Source organism: Malaclemys terrapin (genome assembly GCF_027887155.1).
Source record: "Malaclemys terrapin pileata isolate rMalTer1 chromosome 20 unlocalized genomic scaffold, rMalTer1.hap1 SUPER_20_unloc_1, whole genome shotgun sequence".
Taxonomy (NCBI): Eukaryota; Metazoa; Chordata; order Testudines; family Emydidae; genus Malaclemys; species Malaclemys terrapin.
The window spans coordinates 1,296,365-1,321,791 of NW_026530188.1; the positions used below are offsets into that span (position 1 = coordinate 1,296,365).

The following is a 25,427-nucleotide window of genomic DNA, read 5'->3' on the forward strand; positions in this document are numbered from 1 at the left end:
GCTCGCAGAGGTGTGAACTGTTCTGAGTGGGACTGATGCTGCAAGGGCGTGAGCCACTCGCTGCCTCCAAATGGGGCATTAAATGCCCCCCTCCCAAGCAGGGCATACAGCGTGCGCCTGGCCCTGCCCCTCTCCCCCCAAAACCAGCAAATTACCAGGGGATCCCACTGCTCCCACCAATGTCTCTGCCAGTGCCCTGTTGGGAATTTTTTTTTGCTGGTTTTCATTTTATTTTGGAGCAGGGATGTCCCAAATTTCAGAAGGGACCTCTCTGACCTTGTGTGTATAACAGCAGCCTTTCTCCTCGTCCCCTGGCTCTATACTGAACTCTGCTAAAAACCTCTGGGGGAAATCATGAGGCAAGGGGTTCCACACATTAATGTAAACACGTACTTCCTGGGTCAGTTACATCTCACATCAGAAGGGACCAGGGTGATCCTCCAGTCTGACCCCCCCATCTCACCCAGGCCAGAGAACGGACCCCCAATAATTCCTAGAGCAGAACTTTGAATTCCATTGGATTCCTTCTAGTGGCTTTGGGAGACCCTACATAAACCAAGTAAAAAATGCCCCCCAGTTATGGGGTAAAAGAAAACCTGGATTCTTCCTGGGGATTTATTCATTGTTCATCCACAGCTTTTATCCCCCCAATAAACCACAAGAGGGGCAGGGGAATGGAAAACCAATGGGATTAAAAAAAAAAGGGGGGGGGGGAGACGAGGTCTTTGTTTTTCCAGGTTTTGGGGGATTTTGCATGTGTGTGTGTGAGAGAGAGAGAGAGAGAGAAACCTGGATTAAATTCCTGTGAACTATGGGGGAATAGACTCCAGGATCTTTTAAAAAGTTTCTGTTTTTGGAGTTCGCCAATGTTTTTTCTCCAGGGGGGAGGTGTGGAAAACTTGGTTAAAATTCCCCTGAATTCACAGGGAATTGAGAATTTTTTTCCCAACACAAGTTAAGGCCCCGTGCCCCATTCCCTGCCCCCTTGAGCCAGCCAGACTCCACATCCTGGGGCCATATCAGAGCCAGCGCTCCCTAGTGGGGGAAGGCTCTGTGCCCCATTTTCCACCCCCGCAAAGCTATGCAAGCCTTTATAGCAAGAAATGGCACAGAAGTTTTATTAGACGTTGTTTTTGCTCCTCAAATAAATAGGAGGAGTTGTGGACAAATACTCAGCATCAGATGCAGCATCCCACTGAATCCTCAGTGCACCCTTGGGGTCCCCCTTGAATACAGCCCTTCCCACTGACCCAATCCTCCAGTATTACAGCCCCTTGTTTCTTTTGTTGCCATATAAACAGGGTACTTAGATAGGGCCTACATAAACAGACCTAGGGGGTTGGTCCCTGGGTCAAATCATGTGGCAGGTAGTTCCACAGGTTAACCAAACCCCCCCCCCCCCATTCTCCTCTGCTAAATTCCCCATGCCCCTGGTCGTTCAAATGATTACCCAGCTCTCAGCCCCTCACTTGGCTCCTGGGTCAAATCGTGTGGTGGGGCAGTGCCACAAGTTAACCACATGCCATTCTTCCCTGTGCCAAATCATGTGGAAGGTAGTTCCACAGATTAACCACAGCTCATCCTCCTCCTGTTAAGCTCTCCAGGCCTCTGGGTCAAATCATGTGGTTGGTAGTTCCACAGGTTAGCCATAGCTCATCCCCTCCCCTACTCCAACCTCAAGGCCTGGCTCGACTCAGGGGGACGCTGCATCTTCGTGGTAGCGCGAGCGGGGCGTGTAGGAGAGTGGCGAAGCGCAGGCCCGAGGCAATGGTGAGGGGCTGGTGGGAAGGACGGCTGGGGGGGCGGTCCTGTCTCGCTCCCTAAGAGCCAGCTTCTTGTTCTTGGCCCATCGCCTCCAGCAGTAGCCCCATGGGCGTCCGCTTCAGCCCAATGCTCTCGATCTTGTTCTCGATTTTATTCTTGAGGTTCCGGAGGCGAAAGGAGGCGTGGATGAGAATCACTGCAAGGGGGGAGGGGAAGGAAGCGAGAAAGTGGGGGGGCTGGAAGCGTCCCCGGCGCTTGCTAAGAACCGCCCCAGACCCCCGCAACCCAGGTCTTGCGACACAGCAAGGCGGCAAGTCGCTACCCCCTGCCGCCGCTCGCATGCGTGGATGCGGCTGTCCGAATGCATCTGCCATGCCGCAGCGTTTGCACGCGGGGAGCGTTTGCAGGCAACCTCCCACCGCAACAGGGACTGCACGCGGGGATGCTGCGGCGAGAATGCAGGCGCCATGTCCCCGCCCACTGGCCCAAGGACGCAGCGGCGTGGGGGTCTGCAACCAGCTGCTGCAACCGATGCAACAGGGCGGCGACGGCCCGCATGGCTCTTGGGGCTAAAACGCAGGGGCCTGCAGCGTGCATGGATGCTGCGGCTGGTACGGAGCGGCCCCGGCGTGCACAGCTGCCACAGCGGGAATGCATCTGAAATGCAACTGCCCCACGCTTGCAGCACGGCCCCCAGAGCGCAGCCCCTGCATGGGCGGATGCTGCAGCGGCCGTGCCAGGAAGATGCAGCAGGGAGGCTGCGGGAATGGCCCTGCCGGCCACCCGTGAGAACGCCCCCATTGTGGGGGCTGCATGCATGCATCTGCCAGCAAGGAAGCAGGAGCCGCGCACCCCCTTGCCCTCCCCCCGGCCAGTTTACAGCATGTGACCCACTGATCTGACTCCCCCCAGCGCATGCATTGTGTTCGCCCCCTGCCTGCCCCTACTCACCCCCATCAGCCCCACCTCCCTGATCTCTGCTACCCCATGCGTCCCCACCCCCAAATTCCACCCCAGCAAATCTGGCCCTCTTCCTCTGTTCCACGCTGCCCCACGGCATTCCCAAGGCACTATTTAACCCGACCCCGTAGACGCCACACCCCCATCAACCTGCCTCAGCCCCCACCCTACTGCCCATCCCTCCCCCCGCACTCACTGGAGATGGGCAGGGTGACTGTCAGCAGGAAGACCCCCGAGCCCCCCAAGAGGGACACCAGGCCGTAGGCGCTCCCCAGCACGGCCAGGAGGCTGGCGCCGGGGGTAGCTGCGCCGGAAGCGCCGAATCGGGGCCTTGTTCTCAGCCGCCCAGACGAAGGCGACGAAGACGAGGGTCACGGCGGAGCCGGAGAGCAGGGTGTGCAGGGGCCAGAAGTACCTGCGGGGACAGGGCAGAGTGAGAACCCAGGAGTCCGGGCACCCACATTTTCCATTGACCCCACCCTCACGCCTTGCATAGACACCCACCCCGGAGCATGTGCCCCCTCCTTGCAAAGAGCATGCATGGCCCCCCACCCCTTACACTGACCCCCCCCAGCATGCACGGCCCCCCCTTGCACTGACCCCCCCGGAGAATCCATGGCCCCCACCACTTGCACTGACCCCCCCCCCCAGCATGCACGGCCCTCCCTTGCACTGATCTTCCCAGAGAATCATGGCCCCCGACTGCTTGTATCGACCCCCTGTGGAGCAGGCACAGCCCCCCCTTGCACTGGCCCCCCCCCCAGCATGCACGGCCCCCCCACTTCTTGCACTGACCCCCCCCTGAACATTGCATGGCCCCCCACCCCTTACACTGCCCCTTCCCCGAACACTGCACCCCCCCTTGTACTAACACCCCTGAGGATGCACGCCCCCCCACCCCTTGTACTGACCCCCCTGAACATTGCATGGCCCCCCACCCCTTGCACTACCCCCCCCCGAGCATGCATAGCCCCCCACCCCTTACACTGACCCCCCCTGAACATTGCATGAGCCCCCACCCCTTGCACTACCCCCCCCGAGCATGCACGGCCCCCCCACCTCTTGCACTGACCCCCCCGAACACTGCATGGTCCCCCCCAGCATGCATAGCCCCCCACCCCTTACACTGACCCCCCTTGAACATTGCATGGGCCCCCCCTTGTACTGACCCCCCCGAGTATGCACGGCCCCTTGCACTGCCACTCCCCCCAGCATGCACGGCCCCCCCACCCCTTGCACTGCCCCTCCCCCGAACACTGCACGCCCCCCCTTGCACTGCCCCTCCCCCGAACACTGCACGCCCCCCCTTGCACTGCCCCTCCCCCGAGCATGCACGCCCCCCCCCTTGCTGCACTGCCCCTCCCCGAGCATGCACGGCCCCCCCTTGTACTGCCCCTCCCCCGAGCATGCACGCCCCCCCCCTTGCACTGCCCCTCCCCCGAGCATGCACGCCCCCCCCTTGCACTGCCCTCCCCCGAACACTGCACGGCCCCACCCCTTGCACTGCCCCTCCCCCGAACACTGCACGGCCCCCCCCCTTGTACTGCCCCTCCCCCCAGCATGCACGCCCCCCCCCCTTGCACTGACCCCCCCAGCAGCAGCGCCAGCCCCAGCCCCAGCCCGTAGTTGCTCTGGTAGTAGAGCAGGTTGTTGAGGACCCGGTTCCTCCAGCGCTGCGGGTCGCGCGGGTCCGGGGCCGCCAGGCGCGCGGGGGCCCAGCAGGAAATCGCCCAGCGCCCGCAGCGGGGGCGGCCGCACCTCGGACATCTTCAGCGCCCGGGCCGCCGACTACAGCCCCCGGCATGCACCGCGCCGCCCCGCCCGCGCCCGCCGGGGCCGCCCGCCGCGGGGCCGCCTGGGAAATGGAGTCCTGGAGGCGGCAGCGGGGGAGAGCGGAGCAAAGGCGGGCGAGGCTGGGAGCCAGGACTCCTGGGTTCTCTCCCCGGCTCTGGGAGGGGAGTGGGGGCTGGTGGTTAGAGCAGGGGGGCTGGGAGCCAGGACTCCTGGGTTCTCTCCCTGGCTCTGGGAGGGGAGTGGGGGCTGGTGGTTAGAGCAGGGAGGGCTGGGAGCCAGGACTCCTGGGTTCTCTCCCCAGCTCTGGGAGGGGAGTGGGGTCTGGTGGGATAGAGCAGGGGGGGCTGGGAGCCAGGACTCCTGGGTTCTCTCCCCGGCTCTGGGAGGGGAGTGGGGGCTGGTGGTTAGAGCAGGGGGGCTGGGAGCCAGGACTCCTGGGTTCTCTCCCAGGCTCTGGGAGGGGAGTGGGGGCTGGTGGTTAGAGCAGGGGGGCTGGGAGCCAGGACTCCTGGGTTCTCTCCCTGGCTCTGGGAGGGGAGTGGGGGCTGGTGGTTAGAGCAGGGGGGCTGGGAGCCAGGACTCCTGGGTTCTCTCCCTGGCTCTGGGAGGGGAGTGGGGGCTGGTGGTTAGAGCAGGGGGGCTGGGAGCCAGGACTCCTGGGTTCTCTCCCTGGCTCTGGGAGGGGAGTGGGGGCTGGTGGTTAGAGCAGGGGGGCTGGGAGCCAGGGCTCCTGGGTTCTCTCCCCGGCTCTGGGAGGGGAGGGGGGGCTGGTGGTTAGAGCTGGGGGGCTAAGAGCCAGGGCTCCTGGGTTCTCTCCCTGGCTCCTGGTATGATCTCAAGCAGGATTCTCCGCCCCCACCCGCCACCTAATTGTTCCGCAACTGGCTACCGCTGCCCCGAGCCCACCCCCAGAAGTGGTTGCATCTGTTGCTGCTGCCCCCTCCGGGTGGGGATCCCTGCTCTGGGTGTGGATTTGTCGGGGGCGGGGGGGGGCTGTGCTGGGTGTGTGTGGGGGGTGACTAAACAAGTGATTGTGCCGGGTGGCAAGTGGGTTGTTGGTTGCAGGTGTGGGGGGGTAGTGCATAGGGGTGCTGTAGGGTGGGGGTTGTGGGTGTGGTTGGGAGGGGTAGTGCATAGGGGTGCCATAGGGTGGGGCTTGTGGGGGGGCTGTGCCGGGCGTGGGGGAGGTCATGCAGGGGAGGTTGGCAGTGTTGAGGGGAGTGTGGGAGTGAGGGAAAGAAACGGGCCTAGTGGAGGAGGAGTAGGGGAGCAAGGGAACGAAACAGGCCTGGTGGAGGAGGAGTGCGGGAAGGAGACAGGCCCAGGGAGGAGGAGTGCGGGAGCTAGGGAACGAAACGGGCCCGGTGGAGGAAGAGTAGGGGAGCGAGGGAACGAAACGGCCCAGTGGAGGAGGAGTAAGGAGCGAGGGAACGGACAGCCCCGGTGGAGGAGGAGTAGGGAGCGAGGGAACGAGAAGGGCCTGGTGGAGGAGGAGTGCGGGAATGAGACAGGCCCAGTGGAGGAGGAGAGTGCGGGAATGGGACAGACCCGATGGAGGAGGAGGAGAGGGGTGTGGGAACGAAACAGGCCCGTTGGAGGAGGAGTAGGGGAGCGAGGGAACAAGACAGGCCAGTGGAGGAGGGGAATGCGGGAACGAAACAGGCCTGGTGAAGGAGGAGTACCGGAGCGGGGCCGCACGGATCCCCGGGCCTGGTGCTCCCACCCAGCTCTGGTACTGCCCCTGGGGGGGACACCCCTACAGTGCACCAGCCCCTCCTTGGGCTCACACTCTCCCTGGGGGGAGCCCCTTGGCTTCTCTGCCCCCTGGGACCAACCCTCAGTGCTGCCCCATCAGGCCATGAGCCCCCCGCGGTGAGGCCCCCCGGAGGGAGACGCACCCCCCAAAGGGAGCCACCCCCACCCCCAGCTTCCTGAATCTGGAGTGACTCTCGGCCTGTGTGAACGCAGGAGGCTTTATTCAGTGTCCGGCATACAGTGTCGATGGGAAAGGTACCAGCTGGAGCACAAAGGGGCCAAGGGGGGGGCCATCCCTGGTCGTTTATTGCCAGGTGGGAGATTTGGGGGCAGTGAGAGGGTTCGGGGGGCCCTGTGGGGGGCCCTGAACCCCCTCACTGCCCCCAAACCTCCCACTGTGCCTGACAGAGCCCCCCAAACCCTCCAGGGCTCCCCACGGAGCCCCCCCACAGGGCCCCGAACTCCCCATAGCCCCTCTCTGTGTCCCCCCACCCAGCATCAGGGCTGTGGAGCGGCAGGTAGGTGGTCTCCTGGCAACAGCCAATGGGAGGCGAGGATGCAGCTGGATTGGGGCGGGGGGGCTGAAGGGAGGCGGCGGCTGCTGGGCCCTTTTGAGCCACAATTGGTGGAGGCAGTTGCCCTTCCCCCCACAGCCCAGACACACCCACCCAGGCTCAGAAGGGGGGGCTGGCTGGAGGGGACCCCAATGCATGACCCCCCCAAGGCTGAGAGAGGGGGCTGGCTGGAGGGGAGCCCCCAATACCTGACTCCCCCTCACACACTCCTCCCTCCGTCTCTCGGGCTCACCCCCACCAGGGCCCACTTCGGGGCTGATGGCAGACGGATCCAACCCTGCCACCGGGGCCGGGGACCCTCTGGCTTCGGCTTCATCTGGTCTTCCTCGGGCAGGCCCCGAATCTGGGAATAAAATGTTTGGGCTTCAGTCCTAAATCTCCTGCCTCTGGGGCTCTGTCCAGAGCAGAGCGCCCCCTCCTGAGCCCCCCGACCCACAGCACGGCGCCCCCCAGCGCCCAGCCCCGATTGCCAGGGAGAGCGCCCCCTACTGAGCCCCCGACCCACAGCACAGCGCCCCCCAGCGCCCAGCCCCGATTGCCGGGGAGAGCGTCCCCTACTGAGCCCTTCGACCCACAGCACAGCGCCCCCCAGCGCCTGGTCCTGACTGCCAGGGGAGAGCGCCCCCTACTGAGCCCCCCAACCCACAGCACAACGCCCCCCAGCGCCCGGTCCTGACTGCCAGGGGAGAGTGCCCCCTACTGAGCCCCCCAACCCACAGCACGGCGCCCCACAGCGCCCGGGTCCTGACTGCCAGGGGAGAGCGCCCCCTACTGAGCCCCCCAACCCACAGCACAACGCCCCCCAGCGCCCGGTCCTGACTGCCGGGGAGAGCGTCCCCTACTGAGCCCCCCGACCCACAGCACAGCGCCCCCCAGCACCCGGCCCCGATTGCCGGGGAGAGCGTCCCCTACTGAGCCCCCCAACCCACAGCACAGCGCCCCCCAGCACCCGGTCCTGACTGCCAGGGGAGAGCGTCCTCTACTGAGCCCCCTGACCCACAGCACAGCGCCCCCCAGCGCCCAGCCCCGATTGCCAGGGAGAGCGTCCCCTACTGAGCCCCCCGACCCACAGCACGGCGCCCCCCCAGCGCCCAGCCCCGATTGCCAGGGAGAGCGTCCCCTACTGAGCCCCCCGACCCACAGCACAGCGCCCCCCAGCGCCCAGCCCCGATTGCCGGGGAGAGCGTCCCCTACTGAGCCCCCGACCCACAGCACAGCGCCCCCCAGCGCCCGGTCCTGACTGCCAGGGGAGAGCGCCCCCTACTGAGCCCCCCGACCCACAGCACAGCGCCCCCCCAGCGCCCAGCCCCGATTGCCAGGGAGAGCGTCCCCTACTGAGCCCCCGACCCACAGCACGGCGCCCCCCAGTGCCCGGTCCTGACTGCCAGGAGAGAGCACCCCCTACTGAGCCCCCCGACCCACAGCACAGCGCCCCCCAGCACCCGGTCCCTGACTGCCAGGGGAGAGCACCCCCTACTGAGCCCCCCGACCCACAGCACGGCGCCCCCCAGCGCCCGGTCCTGACTGCCAGGGGAGAGCGCCCCCCTACTGAGCCCCCCGACCCACAGCACAACGCCCCCCAGTGCCCAGCCCCGATTGCCGGGGAGAGCGCCCCCTACTGAGCCCCCCGACCCACAGCACAGCGCCCCCCCAGAGCCCAGCCCCGATTGCCGGGGAGAGTGTCCCCTACTGAGCCCCCTGACCCACAGCACGGCGCCCCCCAGCGCCCAGCCCCGATTGCCGGGGAGAGCGTCCCCTACTGAGCCCCCCGACACACAGCACAGCGCCCCCCAGCGCCCGGCCCCGATTGCCAGGGGAGAGCGCCCCCTACTGAGCCCCCCGACCCACAGCACAGCGCCCCCCAGCGCCCGGTCCTGACTGCCAGGGGAGAGCGCCCAGTACCGAGCCCCTGACCCACAGCATAGCGCCCCCCAGCACCCGGTCCTGACTGCCAGGGGAGAGCACCCCCTACTGAGCCCCCCGACCCACAGCACGGCGCCCCCCAGCGCCCGGTCCTGACTGCCAGGGGAGAGCGCCCCCTACTGAGCCCCCCGACCCACAGCACAACGCCCCCCAGTGCCCAGCCCCGATTGCCGGGGAGAGCGCCCCCTACCGAGCCCCCCCGACCCACAGCACAACGCCCCCCAGTGCCCGGTCCTGACTGCCAGGGGAGAGCGCCCCCTACTGAGCCCCCCGACCCACAGCACAGCGCCCCCCAGCGCCCGGTCCTGACTGCCAGGGGAGAGCGCCCAGTACCGAGCCCCTGACCCACAGCACAGCGCCCCCCAGCGCCCGGTCCTGAGTACCAGGGGAGAGCGCCCCCTACTGAGCCCCCTGACCCACAGCACAACGCCCCCCCAGTGCCCGGTCCTGACTGCCAGGGGAGAGCGCCCCCCCGCCCAGCCCCCTAACCTGCTCCCCGCAGCACGGCGCCCCCTAGCCTGGGGGCAGGGGCACACACACGGAGACCACCACTCGGCCTTTACATCAAAATACCTGACGAGCCTTTATTTCATTAGTTAATTAATCAACACCAGACAGACAGACAAGGGGGGCGGGAAGCCGTTACTGAATGGACTGATAGAAGCGGGGGAAACCAGGGGGGTGGGGGAGCAGAGCTAGGGTAGTGGGGGAAATGGGGGTTCAGAGCTGGGGGGGCAAAGCCCTGAGGACAATAGAGGGCTCGGAGCTGGGATATTGGGGGGCATAGCCCGGGGGGGGAATAGGGATCGTGAAGCATGTCAGGGGCGAGCCATCACCCCAATGGGGGGGCAGTTGGCTTGTGGGGCAGAGACGTTGGGCCCAGTGATAAGCCAGCCTGTGGAGGGAGGGGTCATTGGGAGGCAGAGATTGGGGGGCTAGGCGCAAGGCAGCCCCTCCCCCGCACCCACAGCTGGCTACATTCAGAGACGGGTGGGGGTGGGGGGGATGTAAGACCCCTCCCCCGCCGCATTAGTGCTCACTGGGCCTGGGGGGGGTCCCCGTTACTCAGGCAGGTACCTCAGCAGGGGCTCCCCCCCATACGCCCCCCTCCGCCCCCCCCACAGCCTCCTCCTCCTCCTCTGTCCTCTTGGCTCGCTGCAGCTGGGGTGCCCCCGCCTCGGGGCCCTCCCCATCACCCCCCAACCGCTTCACGCGCAGCAGGGTGGGGGGTTCTTCCTCCAGCCCCCGGCGCAGGCGTCTGGGGTGGTGGGGGGGTCGCGTCTCACCGCCTCCTGCGAGTATCCGGCCCACCAGGTACCTGCGACCCAGAGGAAAAATGGAGCTAGAACCCAGGCGTCCGGGATCCCAGCCCTGCCCCCACTCTGATCCACTAGACCCTGCTCCCCTCCTGGAGACAGGGAGAGAACCCAGGAGTCCTGGCTCCCAGCCCCCCCCCTGCTCTAGCCACTAGATCCCACTCCCCTCCCAGAGCTGGGGAGAGAACCCAGGAGTCCTGGCTCCCAGCCCCCCCTGCTCTAACCACTAAACCCCACTCCCCTCCCAGAGCCAGGGAGAGAACCCCGGACCCCTACTGGGGCACACGGCCTTTTCCCTCTAGGGGGCGCTGGCTCCCATCTGGCCCTGGGGGGGATGGGACTGGCTGGCTCAGCGGGGCGGGGAGTGGGGCCCGGGGCCCGGCCCTTCTCCAGGCACCTCAGCATCTCCGCATCCATCTCCCCAGGCTCCTCATCCCCCGGCTCGTCCTGGTGGCTCTCATAGGCCCCGTCCGTCCGGTAGCGGCTCAGCTGGGGTGGGGCCGGGGCCCGGGTCCTGGGGGGGGGCACCCGCCCCGGTCTCATCGTAATCGGGGTACGGGGCCCCCCTGGCCTGGTCCCACAGCTGCAGGAGGGAGGCCAGGGGGACTGATTCCTGGAGGAGGCGTTGGAGAGCCAGGGCGGCCTGGGTCCCGTCCTGCCTCCAGTGGCCACCGGGGGGCGCCTCCTGGAGCCACGGGGTGCCACCCGGCTCGTCCTCCCGCCACCGGCCCGCGGGGGGCGCCCCCAGCCTCTCCAGCGCCTGGGCCAGCAGCTCGTCCTGGGCCAGCGGCCCCAGCCGGGGGTAGTAGATCTCGTTGGCCAACCCCATCTCCCCCTCGTAGGGAGCCCCCCGCAGGTCCCGTCGGAAACGCCGGGGGCCCCCGGCCGAGTCATGGGGCAGCGCCCCCCTGGGGCCGGCGGGGAAGAGCCTGTGGGGAAAACACAGAGAGAAAGAGGTGGAGAGGTGAATGGATGGTACCCAATGTACCCAGCCCATTCACAGGGAACCCAGGAGTCCTGGCTCCCAGTCCCCCCTGCTCTAACCACCAGACCCTACTCCCCTCCCAGAGCCGGGGAGAGAACCCAGGAGTCCTGGCTCCCAGCCCCCCCTGCTCTAACCACCAGCCCCCACTCCCCTCCCAGAGCCAGGAGAGAACCCAGGAGTCCTGGCCCCCAGCCCCCTGCTCTAACCACCAGCCCCCACTCTCCTCCCAGAGCCGGGGAGAGAACCCAGGAGTCCTGGCTCCCAGCTCCTCCTGCTCTGACCCACCAGACCCCACTCTCCTCCCAGAGCTGGGAGAGAACCCAGGAGTCCTGGCTCCCAGCCCCCCTGCTCTAACCACCAGCCCCCACTCCCCTCCCAGAGCCGGGGAGAGAACCCAGGAGTCCTGGCTCCCAGCCCCCCTGCTCTAACCACCAGACCCCACTCCCCTCCCAAAGCCAGGAGCACAGGACAGCTACCCACCTTTTCAGCTAATGGGGGGGGAGGTCAGCAAATGGGGGGGGGGCAGGTCTGGGAGGTGGTGGGGGAGGGGCATCTCTGCAGTGATCCCCCCACCCATGTGTCTATGGCAGCCGGATCTGCAGGCTGAGTCACCAGGAGTGCTGGGGGGGGGGGGGGGGCTTGGCTGGCAGCTGGCTCTGGGGAGATGGGGAGGGGTTCGTGGGGGGGGGGCACTGCCAGCCCCAGCCCCCAGGCATCACGGGCTGCCCGTTGTCTGTGGCTGGCGGGGCCCCTTCTCGTTCTTTCTGTCTCCCCCCCCCGCTGCGCACAGCTCCTGTCTCCTGTCTGCTGCTGAAATGCGGCTGCTTCTGGGGCGGAGTGCGACAGACACAGAACCCCCCATCCCCCTCCGTCCAGACCCGACATCCCCCTCAAGCTCCCATCCCCCGAGACCCCCAAACCCCGCCCATCCCCCTCAAACACCCCATCCATCTAGACCGCCACCCCCCCAAACAACACCCATCCCCCTACCCTCAAACACCCCCATCCCCCTAGACTGCCACCCCCAAACACCCCCATCCCCCGAGACCCCCAAACACACCCCATCCCCCAGACTTCCCATCCCCCTCAAGTACCCCATTCCCTGAGACCCCCCATGCCCCAAACACCCCCATTCCCCTCAAACACCACCCATTCCCCTAGACCGCCACTCCCCCCAACACCCCCCATCCCCTGAGACCCCCCGCCCCCCAACACCTCCATCTCTCATACCCCCACGCCCCAAACACCCCCATCCCCCTCGACCACCCCCCAACTCCCCCATACCCCGATACTCCCTAGGCCCCCAGACACCACCCACCCCCTTTATACACCCCACACCCACATCGATCCACCCAGCGCTACCGTCTCGACTGAGGGGGGGAACTCACAGCAGCCCCCCCACCCCCCCGGTCTCCTGCGCTGTGGGGGGTCGGGGTCTGGGCCTCAGTGGCGGTGGGGCAGCCCCGGAGATGGGGGGACCATCAGCCCCCCCCCGACTTCCCTGGCTCCAGGTACATCCTCCCCCCGGGAGACCATAATAAGGACTGGGGGGGATAGGGGCGTGGGGTTCGCGTAGGGGGATAAAGGGAGGGAAGATGAGGGGTGCGGGGAGGCGATGGAGAAGATGGGGGCGCAGGAGGAGGTGGGGCACAAGGCAGAGATGGGACGTTGGGGGTGCAGGGGGCGATGGGGAGAGATGGGGCGCAGGGGGTGATGGGGTTCAGGGGGGCGATGAGGGGATATGGGGGCGCAGGGGGAAGATGGGAGTGCAGGGGGGCGATGGGGAAAGATGGGGCGCCGGGGGAAGGCGGCGGAGAGATGGGGCGCCGGGGGGGCTATGGGAGAAATGGGGGCGCCGGGGGGGTGATGGGGGCACAGAGGGCAGGTGGAGAGAGATGGGGGCGCCGGGGGGGATGAGGGGAGATGGGGGCGCAGGGGGGCGATGGGGCGCAGGGCTCGGGGGTCCTGGGTCCCCCCTACCTTCCCGGCGGCGGGGCCCAGCGCGCAGAGCAGGGCCGCCAGCATCAGGGTCGGAGCCATCGCGCAGGGACCGGACGGGACCGAACCGCGGGGAGGGGGAGACACGGACCGGCGCAGGGAGCAGCCGCTGCAGCGAAATCGGCCCCGCCCCAAGCCCCGCCCTCCCCGGATCCTCCCCCCTGCATCCAGCCCCCCCGTCCCCCCTGCATCCAGCCCCCCACCTTACATCCAGCCCTCCCCGTCCCCCCTGCATCCAGCCCCGCCCCAGCCCACGGCATCCAGACCCCCCATCCCTCCGGGATCCTCCCCCCTGCATCCAGCCCCCCCCCCAGCCCCCGGCATCCAGACCCCCCATCCCTCCGGGATCCTCCCCCCTGCATCCAGCCCCCCCCCCAGCCCACGGCATCCAGACCCCCCATCCCTCCGGGATCCTCCCCCCTGCATCCAGCCCCCCCCCCCCAGCCCACGGCATCCAGACCCCCCATCCCTCCGGGATCCTCCCCCCTGCATCCAGCCCCCCACCTTACATCCAGCCCCCCGCAGCCCCCGGCATCCAGACCCCCGTCCCCCCTGCATCCAGACCCCCCATCCCTCCGGGATCCTCCCCCCTGCATCCAGCCCACCCCAGCCCCCGGCATCCAGCCCCCCCAGCCCCCGGGATCCTCCCCCCTGCATCCAGCCCCCCCCTTACATCCAGCCCCCCGTCCCCCCTGCATCCAGCCCCCCCCCAGCCCACGGCATCCAGCCCCCCCATCCCCCGGGATCCTCTCCCCTTACATCCAGCCCCCCCGTCCCCCCTGCATCCAGCCCCCCCCAGCCCCCGGCATCCAGCCCCCCCATCCCTCCGGGATCCTCCCCCCTGCATCCAGCCCCCCCCCCAGCCCACGGCATCCAGACCCCCCATCCCTCCGGGATCCTCCCCCCTGCATCCAGCCCCCCCCAGCCCACGGCATCCAGACCCCCCATCCCTCCGGGATCCTCCCCCCTGCATCCAGCCCCCACCTTACATCCAGCCCCCCGCAGCCCCCGGCATCCAGACCCCCGTCCCCCCTGCATCCAGACCCCCCATCCCTCCGGGATCCTCCCCCCTGCATCCAGCCCCCCCCCAGCCCCCGGCATCCAGCCCCCCCAGCCCCCGGGATCCTCCCCCCTGCATCCAGCCCCCCCTTACATCCAGCCCCCCGTCCCCCTGCATCCAGCCCCCCCCCCAGCCCACGGCATCCAGCCCCCCCATCCCCCGGGATCCTCTCCCCTTACATCCAGCCCCCCCGTCCCCCCTGCATCCAGCCCCCCCAGCCCCCGGCATCCAGCCCCCCCATCCCTCCGGGATCCTCCCCCCTGCATCCAGCCCCCCACCTTACATCCATCCCCCCCATCCCCCGGGATCCTCCCCCCTGCATCCAGCCCCCCCCTTACATCCAGCCCCCCGCAGCCAGCCCCCCCCCATCCCCTGGGATCCTCCCCCCTGCATCCAGCCCCCCCCAGCCCACGGCATCCAGACCCCCCATCCCTCCGGGATCCTCCCCCCTGCATCCAGCCCCCCCCTTACATCCAGCCCCCCCGTCCCCCCTGCATCCAGCCCCCCCCCCCCAGCCCACGGCATCCAGACCCCCCATCCCTCCGGGATCCTCCCCCCTGCATCCAGCCCCCCCCTTACATCCAGCCCCCCCATCCCCCGGGATCCAGCCCCCCCCCCAGCCCACGGCATCCAGACCTCCCATCCCTCCGGGATCCTCCCCCCTGCATCCAGCCCCCCCTTACATCCAGCCCCCCCATCCCCCGGGATCCAGCCCCCCCCCAGCCCACGGCATCCAGACCCCCCATCCCCCGGGATCCTCCCCCCTGCAGGGGCTGCGGGGTCGGGAGTGAGGGGCACCGGCAGGGCTGGGGGGGGCTGCGGGTCGGGAGTGAGGGGCACCGGCAGGGCTGGGGGGGGCTGCGGGTCGGGAGTGAGGGGCACAGGCAGGGCTGGGGTGGGCTGCGGGATCGGGAGTGAGGGGCACAGGCAGGGCTGCGGGGGGGGCTGCGCGGTCGGGAGTGAGGGGCACAGGCAGGGCTGGGGGGGGCTGCGGGTCGGGAGTGAGGGGCACAGGCAGGGCTGGGGGGGGCTGCGGGTCGGGAGTGAGGGGCACAGGCAGGGCTGGGGGGGGCTGCGGGTCGGGAGTGAGGGGCACAGGCAGGGCTGGGGGGGCTGCGGGTCGGGAGTGAGGGGCACAGGCAGGGCTGGGGGGGGCTGCGGGGTCGGGAGTGAGGGGCACAGGCAGGGCTGGGGGGGGCTGCGGGTCGGGAGTGAGGGGCACAGGCAGGGCTGGGGGGGGCTGCGGGGTCGGGAGTGAGGGGCACAGGCAGGGCTGGGGGGGGCATCTTGGTCCCTCTCTGGTAATTCATTTCTGCTTCCTGCAGCATCCATTGCCATGGAGACATAATTACTCATTTATGAAGGGGGGGGAGAGAAAGTGCATGATGGGATAGACCCAAGGTGGCCTGGAACTCACTCCCGCCCCCACTCCCCATCCCATCCCGCCCGGTGCCCCTCACTCCTGAACCGCAGCCCCCTGATGGCCCAGCCCTGTCCCCCCATAGCTCTGCCGGTGCCCCTCACTCCCGAACCGCAGCCCCTGCCCCCCCACAGCCCGGCCCCCCTGCCCTGCCGGTGCCCCTCACTCCCGACCCGCAGCCCCTGCCCCCCCACAGCCCGGCCCCCCTGCCTTGCCAGTGCCCCTCACTCCCGACCCGCAGCCCCTGTTGCATTTGGCAAGCCTCCGCCCCCCCCGGCGGGTGTTGTGAGCTGTAAATACAGGGAGCCCCCGCGCCAGCAGCTGGCGGACGAGCCCTGGGGGAGGCTGCATCTCACTGTCTGCTCAGGGGGATGAATTAGTTATGGCAGAATCCACTAGTGCCCATTTCGTCTCTGCCACCTTTCCTGGTTCCCGGCCCAGGCCCCTATGACCAGCAGGCCTCAGCTGCCGAGCTGAGAGAGTCCAGGGCAGTGCTGAGATGTGTCCACCTCTGGGGCGGGGCAGCTGGGAACAGCCGCACATAACGCCATAGGGGGATGGCTTGCCCAGCACTGAGATGCAGCCACCTCTGGGGTGGAGCAGATGAGCACCAAAACCGGGGAATGGTTGGGAAGTAGGAGAAGGGTTGGATTATCACCCCCCTTGCCAGGGTCTCTCTCAGCTGTTGTGCTGGGAGGGGAGAGATTGGAATTTCAGGACAGAGCAAGTGTGTGAGATGGATGGATGGATGGATGGATGGATGGATGGGGTGTCAGGAAGGGATGTTGGGATGGATGGATGGATGGATGGATGAATGGATGGATGGATGGGGTGTCGGGAAGGATGGATGGATGGATGGGGTTTTGGATGGATGGATGGGGTGTTGGAAAGGATGGATGGGGTGTTGGGATGGATGGATGGGGTTTTGGATGGATGGATGGATGGGGTGTCGGGAAGGGTGGATGGATGGATGGATGGGGTGTCAGGATGGAGTGTTGGATGGATAGAAGGATGGATGGATTGATGGGATGGATGGGGGGTCAGGATGGGGTGTTGGATGGATGGATGGGGTGTTGGGATGGATGAGGTGTCAGGATGGGGTGTTGGAAGGATGGATGGGGTGTTGGGATGGATGAATGGGGTGTTGGGATGGATGAGGTGTCAGGATGGGGTGTTGGGATGGATGGATGGGGTGTCAGGATGGGGTGTTTGGATGGATGGATGGATGGATGGGGTGTCGGGAAGGATGGATGGATGGGGTGTTGGGATGGATGGGGAGTTGGATGGATGGATGGGGTGTTGGGAAGGATGGATGGGGTTTTGGATGGATGGATGGATGGATGGGGTGTCGGGATGGATGGAAGGATGGATGGGGTGTTGGATGGATGGATGGGGTGTCGGGATGGGGTGTTGGGATGGATGGATGGGGTGTCGGGATGGATGGAAGGATGGATGGGGTGTTGGATGGATGGATGGGGTGTCGGGATGGATGGGGTGTTGGAAAGGATGGATGGGGTTTTGGATGGATGGATGGGGTGTTGGGTGGATGGATGGATGGGGTGTCGGGATGGATGGAAGGATGGATGGGGTGTTGGGATGGGGTGTTAGGATGGATGGGGTGTTGGATGGGGTGTTGGGATGAATGGAAGGATGGATGGGGTGTCAGGATGTATGGATGGGGTTTTGGATGTATGGATGGGGTGTTGGATGGATGGATGGGGTGTTGGGATGGATGGATGGGGTGTTGGGATGGATGGATGGATGGGGTGTCGGGATGGATGGAAGGATGGATGGGGTGTTGGATGGATGGATGGGGTGTCGGGATGGATGGGGTGTTGGATGGATGGATGGGGTGTTGGAAAGGATGGATGGGGTTTTGGATGGATGGATGGGGTGTTGGGTGGATGGATGGATGGGGTGTCGGGATGGATGGAAGGATGGATGGGGTGTTGGGATGGGGTGTTAGGATGGATGGATGGGGTGTTGGATGGGGTGTTGGGATGAATGGAAGGATGGATGGGGTGTCAGGATGTATGGATGGGGTGTTGGATGGATGGATGGGGTGTCGGGATGGTGTTGCGGATTGTGGGGGAGTTAGGGCCCTGCACCCCTCTTCCCGAGATTCACTGCGACTCTCAGCCAGCCAGTAAAGCAGAAGGTTTATTTAAGGACAGGAACACAGTCTCAAGCAGAGCGTGTAGGTACGACCAGACCCCCTCAGTTAGGTCCCTCGGGGAGGTTCAGGGAGCTTAGACCCCAGCTTGGGGTTCCCTGCGTTGCACCACCCAGCCCCAACCGAAACTAAACTCCCAACTCCTCCCGCTGCTCCTGTCCTTTGTTCAGTCTCCCGGGCAGAAGGTGTTAATTCTCCCCACCCCCGTTCCTGGCTCAGGTTACAGCTCAGGTAGCTTCCTTCAAGGGAAGTCCCACATCCCCACTGCAACCCCCCTGCAACATTCCCAGGTCAAATCTGCCCTGCTCCCTGCTCCGTCACATCTCTCCCCCCTTCGAGACTGAACTGAGCGGGGTCACTCTGACCAGTGACCTGGGGAAGTTCAGGGCTCCCTCTCCGGGACAACGCGTCCGCTATCAGGTTGTCACGTCCCTTCACATGGACCACGTCCATGTCATAATCCTGCAGGAGCAGGCTCCACCTCAGGAGCTTGGCGTTGGCTCCTTTCATCTGGTGCAGCCAGGTCAGGGGAGAGTGGTCGGTGTGCACGGTGAAGTGACGCCCAAAGAGATATGGCTCTAGTTTCTTGAGGGCCCACACCATGGCCAGGCATTCCTTCTCGATGGCCGCGTAGTTCTGCTCCCGGGGTAGCAACTTCTTGCTCAGGTACACGATGGGGTGTCTCTCCCCCTTTTCATCCTCCTGCATTAACACCGCCCCCAGTCCTGTGTCTGAGGCGTCGGTGAACACCATAAAGGGCTTGTCAAAGTCTGGGTTTGCCAGAACTGGGCCACTGACCAGAGCCTCCTTCAGCGCCCGGAGAGCCTCCTGGCACTCCTCGGTCCAGACCACTTTGTCTGGCTTCCCCTTCTTGCACAGCTCAGTGATGGGGGCGGCTATGGTGCTAAAGTGGGGCACGAACCTCCGATAGTACCCTGCCATCCCAATAAAGGCTTGGACCTGCTTTTTGGTTTGAGGAGCGGGCCAGTCTCTGATCACCTCCACTTTGGCTGGTTCCGGCTTTAGGCAGCCACTTCCCACCCGGTGGCCTAGGTAGGATACCTCAGCCATCCCCACCTTGCACTTCTCCGGTTTTATGGTCAGCCCAGCCTTCTGGAGTCGGTCCAGCACTTGTCTAACCTGGGATATGTGGTCCTCCCAGGTCTGGCTAAAGACACAGATGTCATCGATATACGCCACGGCAAAACTCTCCATCCCCCTCAGTAGCTGATCCACCAGGCGCTGGAAGGTGGCCGGCGCTCCCTTGAGGCCGAAGGGCAGGGTCAGGAACTCATAGAGCCCCAGAGGGGTGACAAAGGCCGATTTCAGCCTGGCATCTGCATCCAGCGGCACTTGCCAATAGCCCTTTGTAAGATCCATGGTGGTAAGGTACCGAGCACCTCCCAGCTTGTCTAGGAGCTCGTCCGGCCTGGGCATGGGGTAGGCATCGGCTACAGTGATGGCATTGAGCTTCCGATAGTCCACACAGAACCGGATCGACCCATCCTTTTTGGGGACCAGCACCACCGGCGAGGCCCAAGGGCTGGAAGACGGCTGGATCACCCCCAAAGCCAGCATGTCATTGACCTCTCTTTCCAGGTCCTGAGCAGTTTTCCCTGTGGCTCGGAAGGGGGAGCATTTTATAGGCGGGTGCGATCCTGTCTGCACCCGGTGGACAGTCAGATTAGTGCGTCCAGGCTGGTTGGAAAACAGCTGCTGGTACAGATGCAGCACCCCTCCGATCTCAGCTCGCTGGGCAGGGGTTAGCCGATCAGAGAGGGGAATTGCTTCCAGGGGGAAGCCAACTCTTGTCCCAGGGAATAGATCTACTAAAGGGTCATCTCCCTGCCCCTCCCACTGTCCACACACGGCCAACACCATATTCCCCCTGTCATAATATGGCTTCATCATATTCACATGGTACACCCGGTGGTGGTGTGCCCGGTTCGACAGCTCCACCACATAGTTTACCTCGTTTAGTTGCTTGACAACCTTGAAGGGCCCTTCCCAGGCGGCCTGGAGTTTGTTTTTCCTCACGGGGATGAGGACCATCACCTGATCCCCAGTGGCGAAGGTGTGGGCCCGTGCTGTGCGGTCATACCAGACCTTCTGCTTCCTCTGGGCTCTGGCCAGATTCTCCCTGGCCAGGCCCATGAGCTCGGCAAGTCGTTCCCGGAAGGTCAGGACATACTCCACCACCGACTCTCCGTCAGGAGTGGCCTTCCCCTCCCATTCGTCTCTCATCAGGTCCAGGGGCCCCCTTACCCGCCTTCCATATAGCAGTTCGAAAGGCGAAAACCCGGTAGACTCCTGGGGTACCTCCCTGTACGCAAATAGCAGGTGAGGTAAGTACTTGTCCCAGTCCTGCGGGTGCTGATTCATAAATGTTTTCAGCATCATTTTTAGCGTCCCATTGAACCTTTCCACCAGCCCGTTGGATTGGGGGTGATATGCTGAGGCCCAGTTGTGCCGGACCCCACATCTCTCCCACAAGCACCGGAGTAGGGCCGACATGAAGTTGGACCCTTGGTCCGTCAAGACTTCCTTGGGGAACCCCACTCGGCTGAAAATGGTCAGCAGCGCATCCGCCACAGTGTCTGCTTCAATGGACGATAAGGGCACTGCCTCGGGGTAGCGGGTGGCGAAATCGACCACCACCAGGATGTATTTCTTCCCAGACCGGGTCGTCTTGCTGAGAGGTCCCACTATGTCCATGGCCACCTTCTGGAAAGGCTCCTCTATGATGGGCAAAGGTCTCAATGCTGCCTTCCCCTTGTCCCGGGCCTTCCCCACCCTCTGGCAGGGGTCACAGGATCGGCAGTACTGCCGGACGTTGGTGAAGACCCCGGGCCAGTAAAAGTTCTGTAGCAGCCTCTGCCTGGTGCGCCGGATCCCCTGGTGCCCTGCGAGAGGGATGTCATGGGCCAGGTACAGTAGCTTGTGGCGAAACTTCTGGGGAACCACCAGCTGCCTCCTGATCCCCCACGACTCCACTTCCCCCGGGGGAGCCCACTCTCGGTACAGGAACCCCTTCTCCCACAGGAACCTCTCCTTGCATCCTCTCCTCATGGTCTGTACCACACTGAGGTCAGCCAGGCCCCTTAGCTTCCGCAGGGAGGGGTCCTTCTGCAACTCGGCCTGGAACTCGGCGGCTGGGGAAGGGATGGGGACCTGCTCCCTCTCGTCGGCTGGGTTGGAAGCCCCAGCCACCCCGCGGCCTGTCCTTGGGTGTTCCCTCCCCACCCGGGAAGGGTTCGGTGCCTCCGGTGGGACATCCTTCCCAAGGTCAGGGCGTAGTGCCCCTCGCCGGCTCTGGCTACGGGTCACGACTAAGGCGGTCTGGGGGCTGCTTGGCCAGTCCTCTAGGTCCCCCCCCATCAACACCTCAGTGGGCAAATGGTGGTGCACTCCCACATCCTTGGGGCCCTCCTTGGCCCCCCATTTCAGGTGTACCCTCGCTACGGGAACCTTGAATGGGGTCCCGCCCACCCCGGTCAGGGTCAGGAAGGTGTTGGGCACCACCCGATCTGGGGCCACCACCTCGGGCCGGGCCAGTGTCACCTCTGCGCCCGTGTCCCAGTATCCATAAACTTTCTTCCCATCCACCTCCAGGGGAACAAGGCACTCGCTCCGCAGGGACAGCCCCGCGCCAACCCTGTAAACGGAGAACTTTGAATCCGGAGCATCTGGCCCCCCAGAGAAGCTGGCCGGGGGCCCTTCTCTCTCTTGAGCAGTTGATAAGCTGCCAGCCCCTCTTGCGTGGGAAGCCTGCCCCTCGTCCGTCTGGGCCTCTACCAAGTTAACCCGGTGCGGGTTCGGTCTGCTCAGTCTGTCCTTGAGCTTGGGGCACTGGGCCCGAACGTGGCCTCTTCGGCCGCAGTAATAGCAGCTCAGGTCCCGTGGGTCCCCTCGAGCCGGTCGGTTGTCCCTGATGCTGGGCCTTCCCCTAGGGTTACCATATTTTGTGCCTCCTAATGGAGGACACTCCCGGGGGGGGGGGCGGCCCCGCCCCCAGCCCCGCCCACGCCCCGCCCCAACTCTGCCCCCTCCCAAAGTCTCCGCCCCCTCCCCTGCTTGAAGCCTGAAGCAGGTAAGGTAAGGTAAGGTAAGGGGCGGGGGAGGGAGAAGGAGGCGCGGCGCGGCCCAGGCTGGCCCCCGGCGGCTCCAGCCTGGGTCGGCTCGGGCCCTGGCCGACCACCCCCGGCGCACCCCCCGGCTCCCAGCCCCGCGGCCCGGCTCCCGGCTCCCCGACCCCGGCCCGGCTCCCAGCCCCGGCCCGGCTCCCGGCTCCCCGACCCCGGCCCGGCTCCCGGCCCCGCGGCCCGGCTCCCGGCTCCCCGACCCCGGCCCGGCTCCCGGCTCCCAGCCCCGCGGCCCGGCTCCCGGCTCCCAGCCCCGCGGCCCGGCTCCCGGCTCCCCGACCCCGGCCCGGCTCCCAGCCCCGGCCCGGCTCCCGGCTCCCAGCCCCGCGGCCCGGCTCCCGGCTCCCAGCCCCGCGGCCCGGCTCCCGGCTCCCCGACCCGGCTCCCGGCTCCCGGCTCCCCGACCCGGCTCCCGGCTCCCCGACCCCGGCTCCCGGCTCCCAGCCCCGCGGCCCGGCTCCCCGACCCCGGCCCGGCTCCCGGCTCCCCGACCCCGGCCCGGCTCCCGGCCCCGCGGGCCCGGCTCCCCGACCCCGGCCCGGCTCCCAGCCCCGCGGGCCCAGCTCCCCGACCCCGGCCCGGCTCCCAGCCCCGCGGCCCGGCTCCCAGCCCCGCGGCCCGGCTCCCCGACCCCGACCCCGGCCCGGCTCCCGGCTCCCCGACCCCGGCCCGGCTCCCGGCTCCCCGACCCCGGCCCGGCTCCCGGCTCCCAGCCCCGCGGGCCCGGCTCCCGGCTCCCAGCCCCGCGGGCCCGGCCCCGTGGGCCCGGACCGGCCCGGCACTGCGACCCTGGCCCGGCCTGGCCCCCGGCCCGGCTCCCGGCCGGGCACCATGCCCCCGGCCCCGCACAAAGAGGCCCCGGCCGAGCCTCCCGATTTTCCCGGACATGCCCGGCTTTGGGGGATTTCCCCCCGGACGGGGATTTGAGCCCCCAAAAGCCGGACATGTCCGGGAAAATCCGGACGTATGGTAACCCTACCTTCCCCGTGGGAGGGGATTCCCCATATTCCCCCTTTGGGAGGTCCCAGGGTGACTCTCTCTCTGCATCGCGGCGGGCCTGTTCCTTTGGGGCTCCTCCCTGCCACCCCCTGACCGGCTCTTTACAAACTCATCAACCAGCTGCCCGGCGTGTCGCGGGTTCTCTGGCTTTCTGTCCACCAACCACAGCCTCAGGTCGGATGGGCACCGCTCATACAGTTGCTCCAGTACCAGCAGTTTAATCAGGTCCTCCTTCGTCTGGGCCCCACCAGCCCACTTGCTGGCGTATCTTTCCATGCAGACGGCTAGTTGCAGATATGAGATCTCAGGGGTTTTATCTTGACTCCGGAACCTTTCCCGGTACATCTCAAGAGTCAGCCCAAACTCTCGTAGCAGGGCCTTTTTGAATAGTTTGTAGTCCCCTTTCTCTGCCTCTCCCAGTTGGCGGTACAATGCCACGGATTTGGGGTCCAGTAAGGGGGTAAGGACCCAGAGTCTGTCCGCGGGATCCACCCGGTGCAGCTCGCAGGCCGTCTCAAAGGCCTCCAGGAAGTCATCCATGTCCTCCCCCTGCTTGTATGGGGCCATGATGCACTTATCAAAGCTCCGTGCAGTCCTGGGTCCCCCCTCACTCACCGCAGCCGGGGGTTCGCTGCCCTTCAATCTCGCCAGTTCCAGGTCATGCTGACGCTGTCTCTCATTCTCCTCCCGTTCATGCTGTCTCTGTCTCTCTTCACGCTGATGCTGTCTCTCTTTCTCCTCCCGTTCATGCTGACGCTGTCTCTCTTCATGCTGTCTCTGTTGTTCACGATCCTTCAGCTCCCTCAGTTTTAGCTCTTTCTCCCATTCCAGCCAATTCCGCTCCCCGGATGCCGAACGTCGCCGGGAGGATCCTCTGCTGGCCGGCGAGCTTCGCCGGGGGGACCCCCTGCTGGCCGGGGGGGTCACGGCGCCTTCGGTATTTGCTGGGCTCCTCCCCACCCTTCCCCTAGGCATAGGAAGGAGGGGTCTCGGGAAGCCCTCAGCAGCCGGCTGACCACTCCCAGCTGGGACAGACACTGGTGCCTGCGCTGCATTTGCCAGGCTGCTTCCCTGAGACACAGGGATCAGTTCATTCGCGCGATCTTCCGCCTCCAGCTGGGCAATGAGCTGTTCTTTGGTGAACCTCCCAATGCACAGCCGCCTCTGCTTGCACAGCTCCACCAGGTCGCTCTTAAGCCGCTTGGCATACATCTTCCTGCTGGCCACTCACCGGCCTGTGTGCTCACAGCTCCCCACAGTTCCCAGGGGGCCCCTTAGTGTGCCAGCCCTTCTCGAGGTCACCACCTCTCTGCCAGGGTCGAGCTGCAGACTCCTCCGCCCCTGGGACCACTCGCTGCGATCCCCCCGGGAGACCCTGTTACTGCAAAAGTCCTTCTCGCTGGTCACACACTCCCAGGGGTAATAACCGTCTCTCTCTCACTCTTCAGCGCGCCTGGTCCCCGTCAATCCCCCTTCGTTTTACTGCTCCCCAGTCACTTACTGCAGGAAGCGCCGTCCACGGGGTGCAGTAGATCCCACCTCTGCCACCAGTTGTTGCGGATTGTGGGGGAGTTAGGGCCCTGCACCCCTCTTCCCGAGATTCACTGCGACTCTCAGCCAGCCAGTAAAGCAGAAGGTTTATTTAAGGACAGGAACACAGTCTCAAGCAGAGCGTGTAGGTACGACCAGACCCCCTCAATTAGGTCCCTCGGGGAGGTTCAGGGAGCTTAGACCCCAGCTTGGGGTTCCCTGCGTTGCACCACCCAGCCCCAACCGAAACTAAACTCCCAACTCCTCCCGCTGCTCCTGTCCTTTGTTCAGTCTCCCGGGCAGAAGGTGTTAATTCTCCCCACCCCCGTTCCTGGCTCAGGTTACAGCTCAGGTAGCTTCCTTCAAGGGAAGTCCCACATCCCCACTGCAACCCCCCTGCAACATTCCCAGGTCAAATCTGCCCTGCTCCCTGCTCCGTCACAGATGGATGGAAGGATGGATGGGGTGTTGGATGGATGGATGGATGGGGTGTCGGGTTGGGGTGTTGGGATGGATGGATGGGGTGTCAGGAAGGATGGATGGATGGATGGGGTGTTGGGAAGGATGGATGGGGTTTTGGATGTATGGATGGGGTGTTGGATGGATGGATGGGGTGTCGGGATGGATGGAAGGATGGATGGGGTGTTGGATGCATGGATGGATGGGGTGTCGGGTTGGGGTGTTGGGATAGATGGATGGGGTTTTGGATGGAAGGATGGATGGGGTGTTGGATGGGGTGTTGAGATGGATGGAAGGATGGATGGGGTGTTGGATGGGGTGTTGGGATAAATGGAAGGATGGATGGGGTGTTGGGAAGGATGGATGGGGTGTTGGGATGGATGGATGGGGTTTTGGATGGATGGATGGATGGATGGATGGATGGATGGGGTGTTGGATGGATGGATGGGGTGTCGGGAAGGATGGATGGATGGATGGGGTGTTGGATGGATGGATGGATGGATGGATGGATGGAAGGATGGATGGGGTGTTGGGATGGGGTGTTGGGATGGATGGATGGGGTGTCAGGATGGAT

At 65.6% G+C, this 25,427-nt stretch overlaps 2 protein-coding genes across 2 annotated transcripts; both read right to left on the minus strand.

The window, feature by feature from the left end:
* Window positions 1-1,102: 1,102 nt before the first annotated feature.
* Window positions 1,103-4,491, minus strand: PRAF2 (PRA1 domain family member 2). Its single transcript, XM_054014824.1, is given in 5 exon segments — window positions 1,103-1,960; window positions 2,921-3,023; window positions 3,025-3,139; window positions 4,312-4,436; window positions 4,438-4,491. Coding segments are annotated over 5 exon segments (537 nt in total). The 3' UTR covers window positions 1,103-1,820.
* Window positions 4,492-9,329: 4,838 nt separating this feature from the next.
* PCSK1N (proprotein convertase subtilisin/kexin type 1 inhibitor) lies at window positions 9,330-13,197 on the minus strand. Its single transcript, XM_054014828.1, is given in 5 exon segments — window positions 9,330-9,890; window positions 9,892-10,089; window positions 10,485-10,609; window positions 10,611-11,011; window positions 13,049-13,197. Coding segments are annotated over 5 exon segments (846 nt in total). The 5' UTR covers window positions 13,113-13,197; the 3' UTR covers window positions 9,330-9,832.
* Between the last annotated feature and the right edge of the window lie 12,230 nt (window positions 13,198-25,427).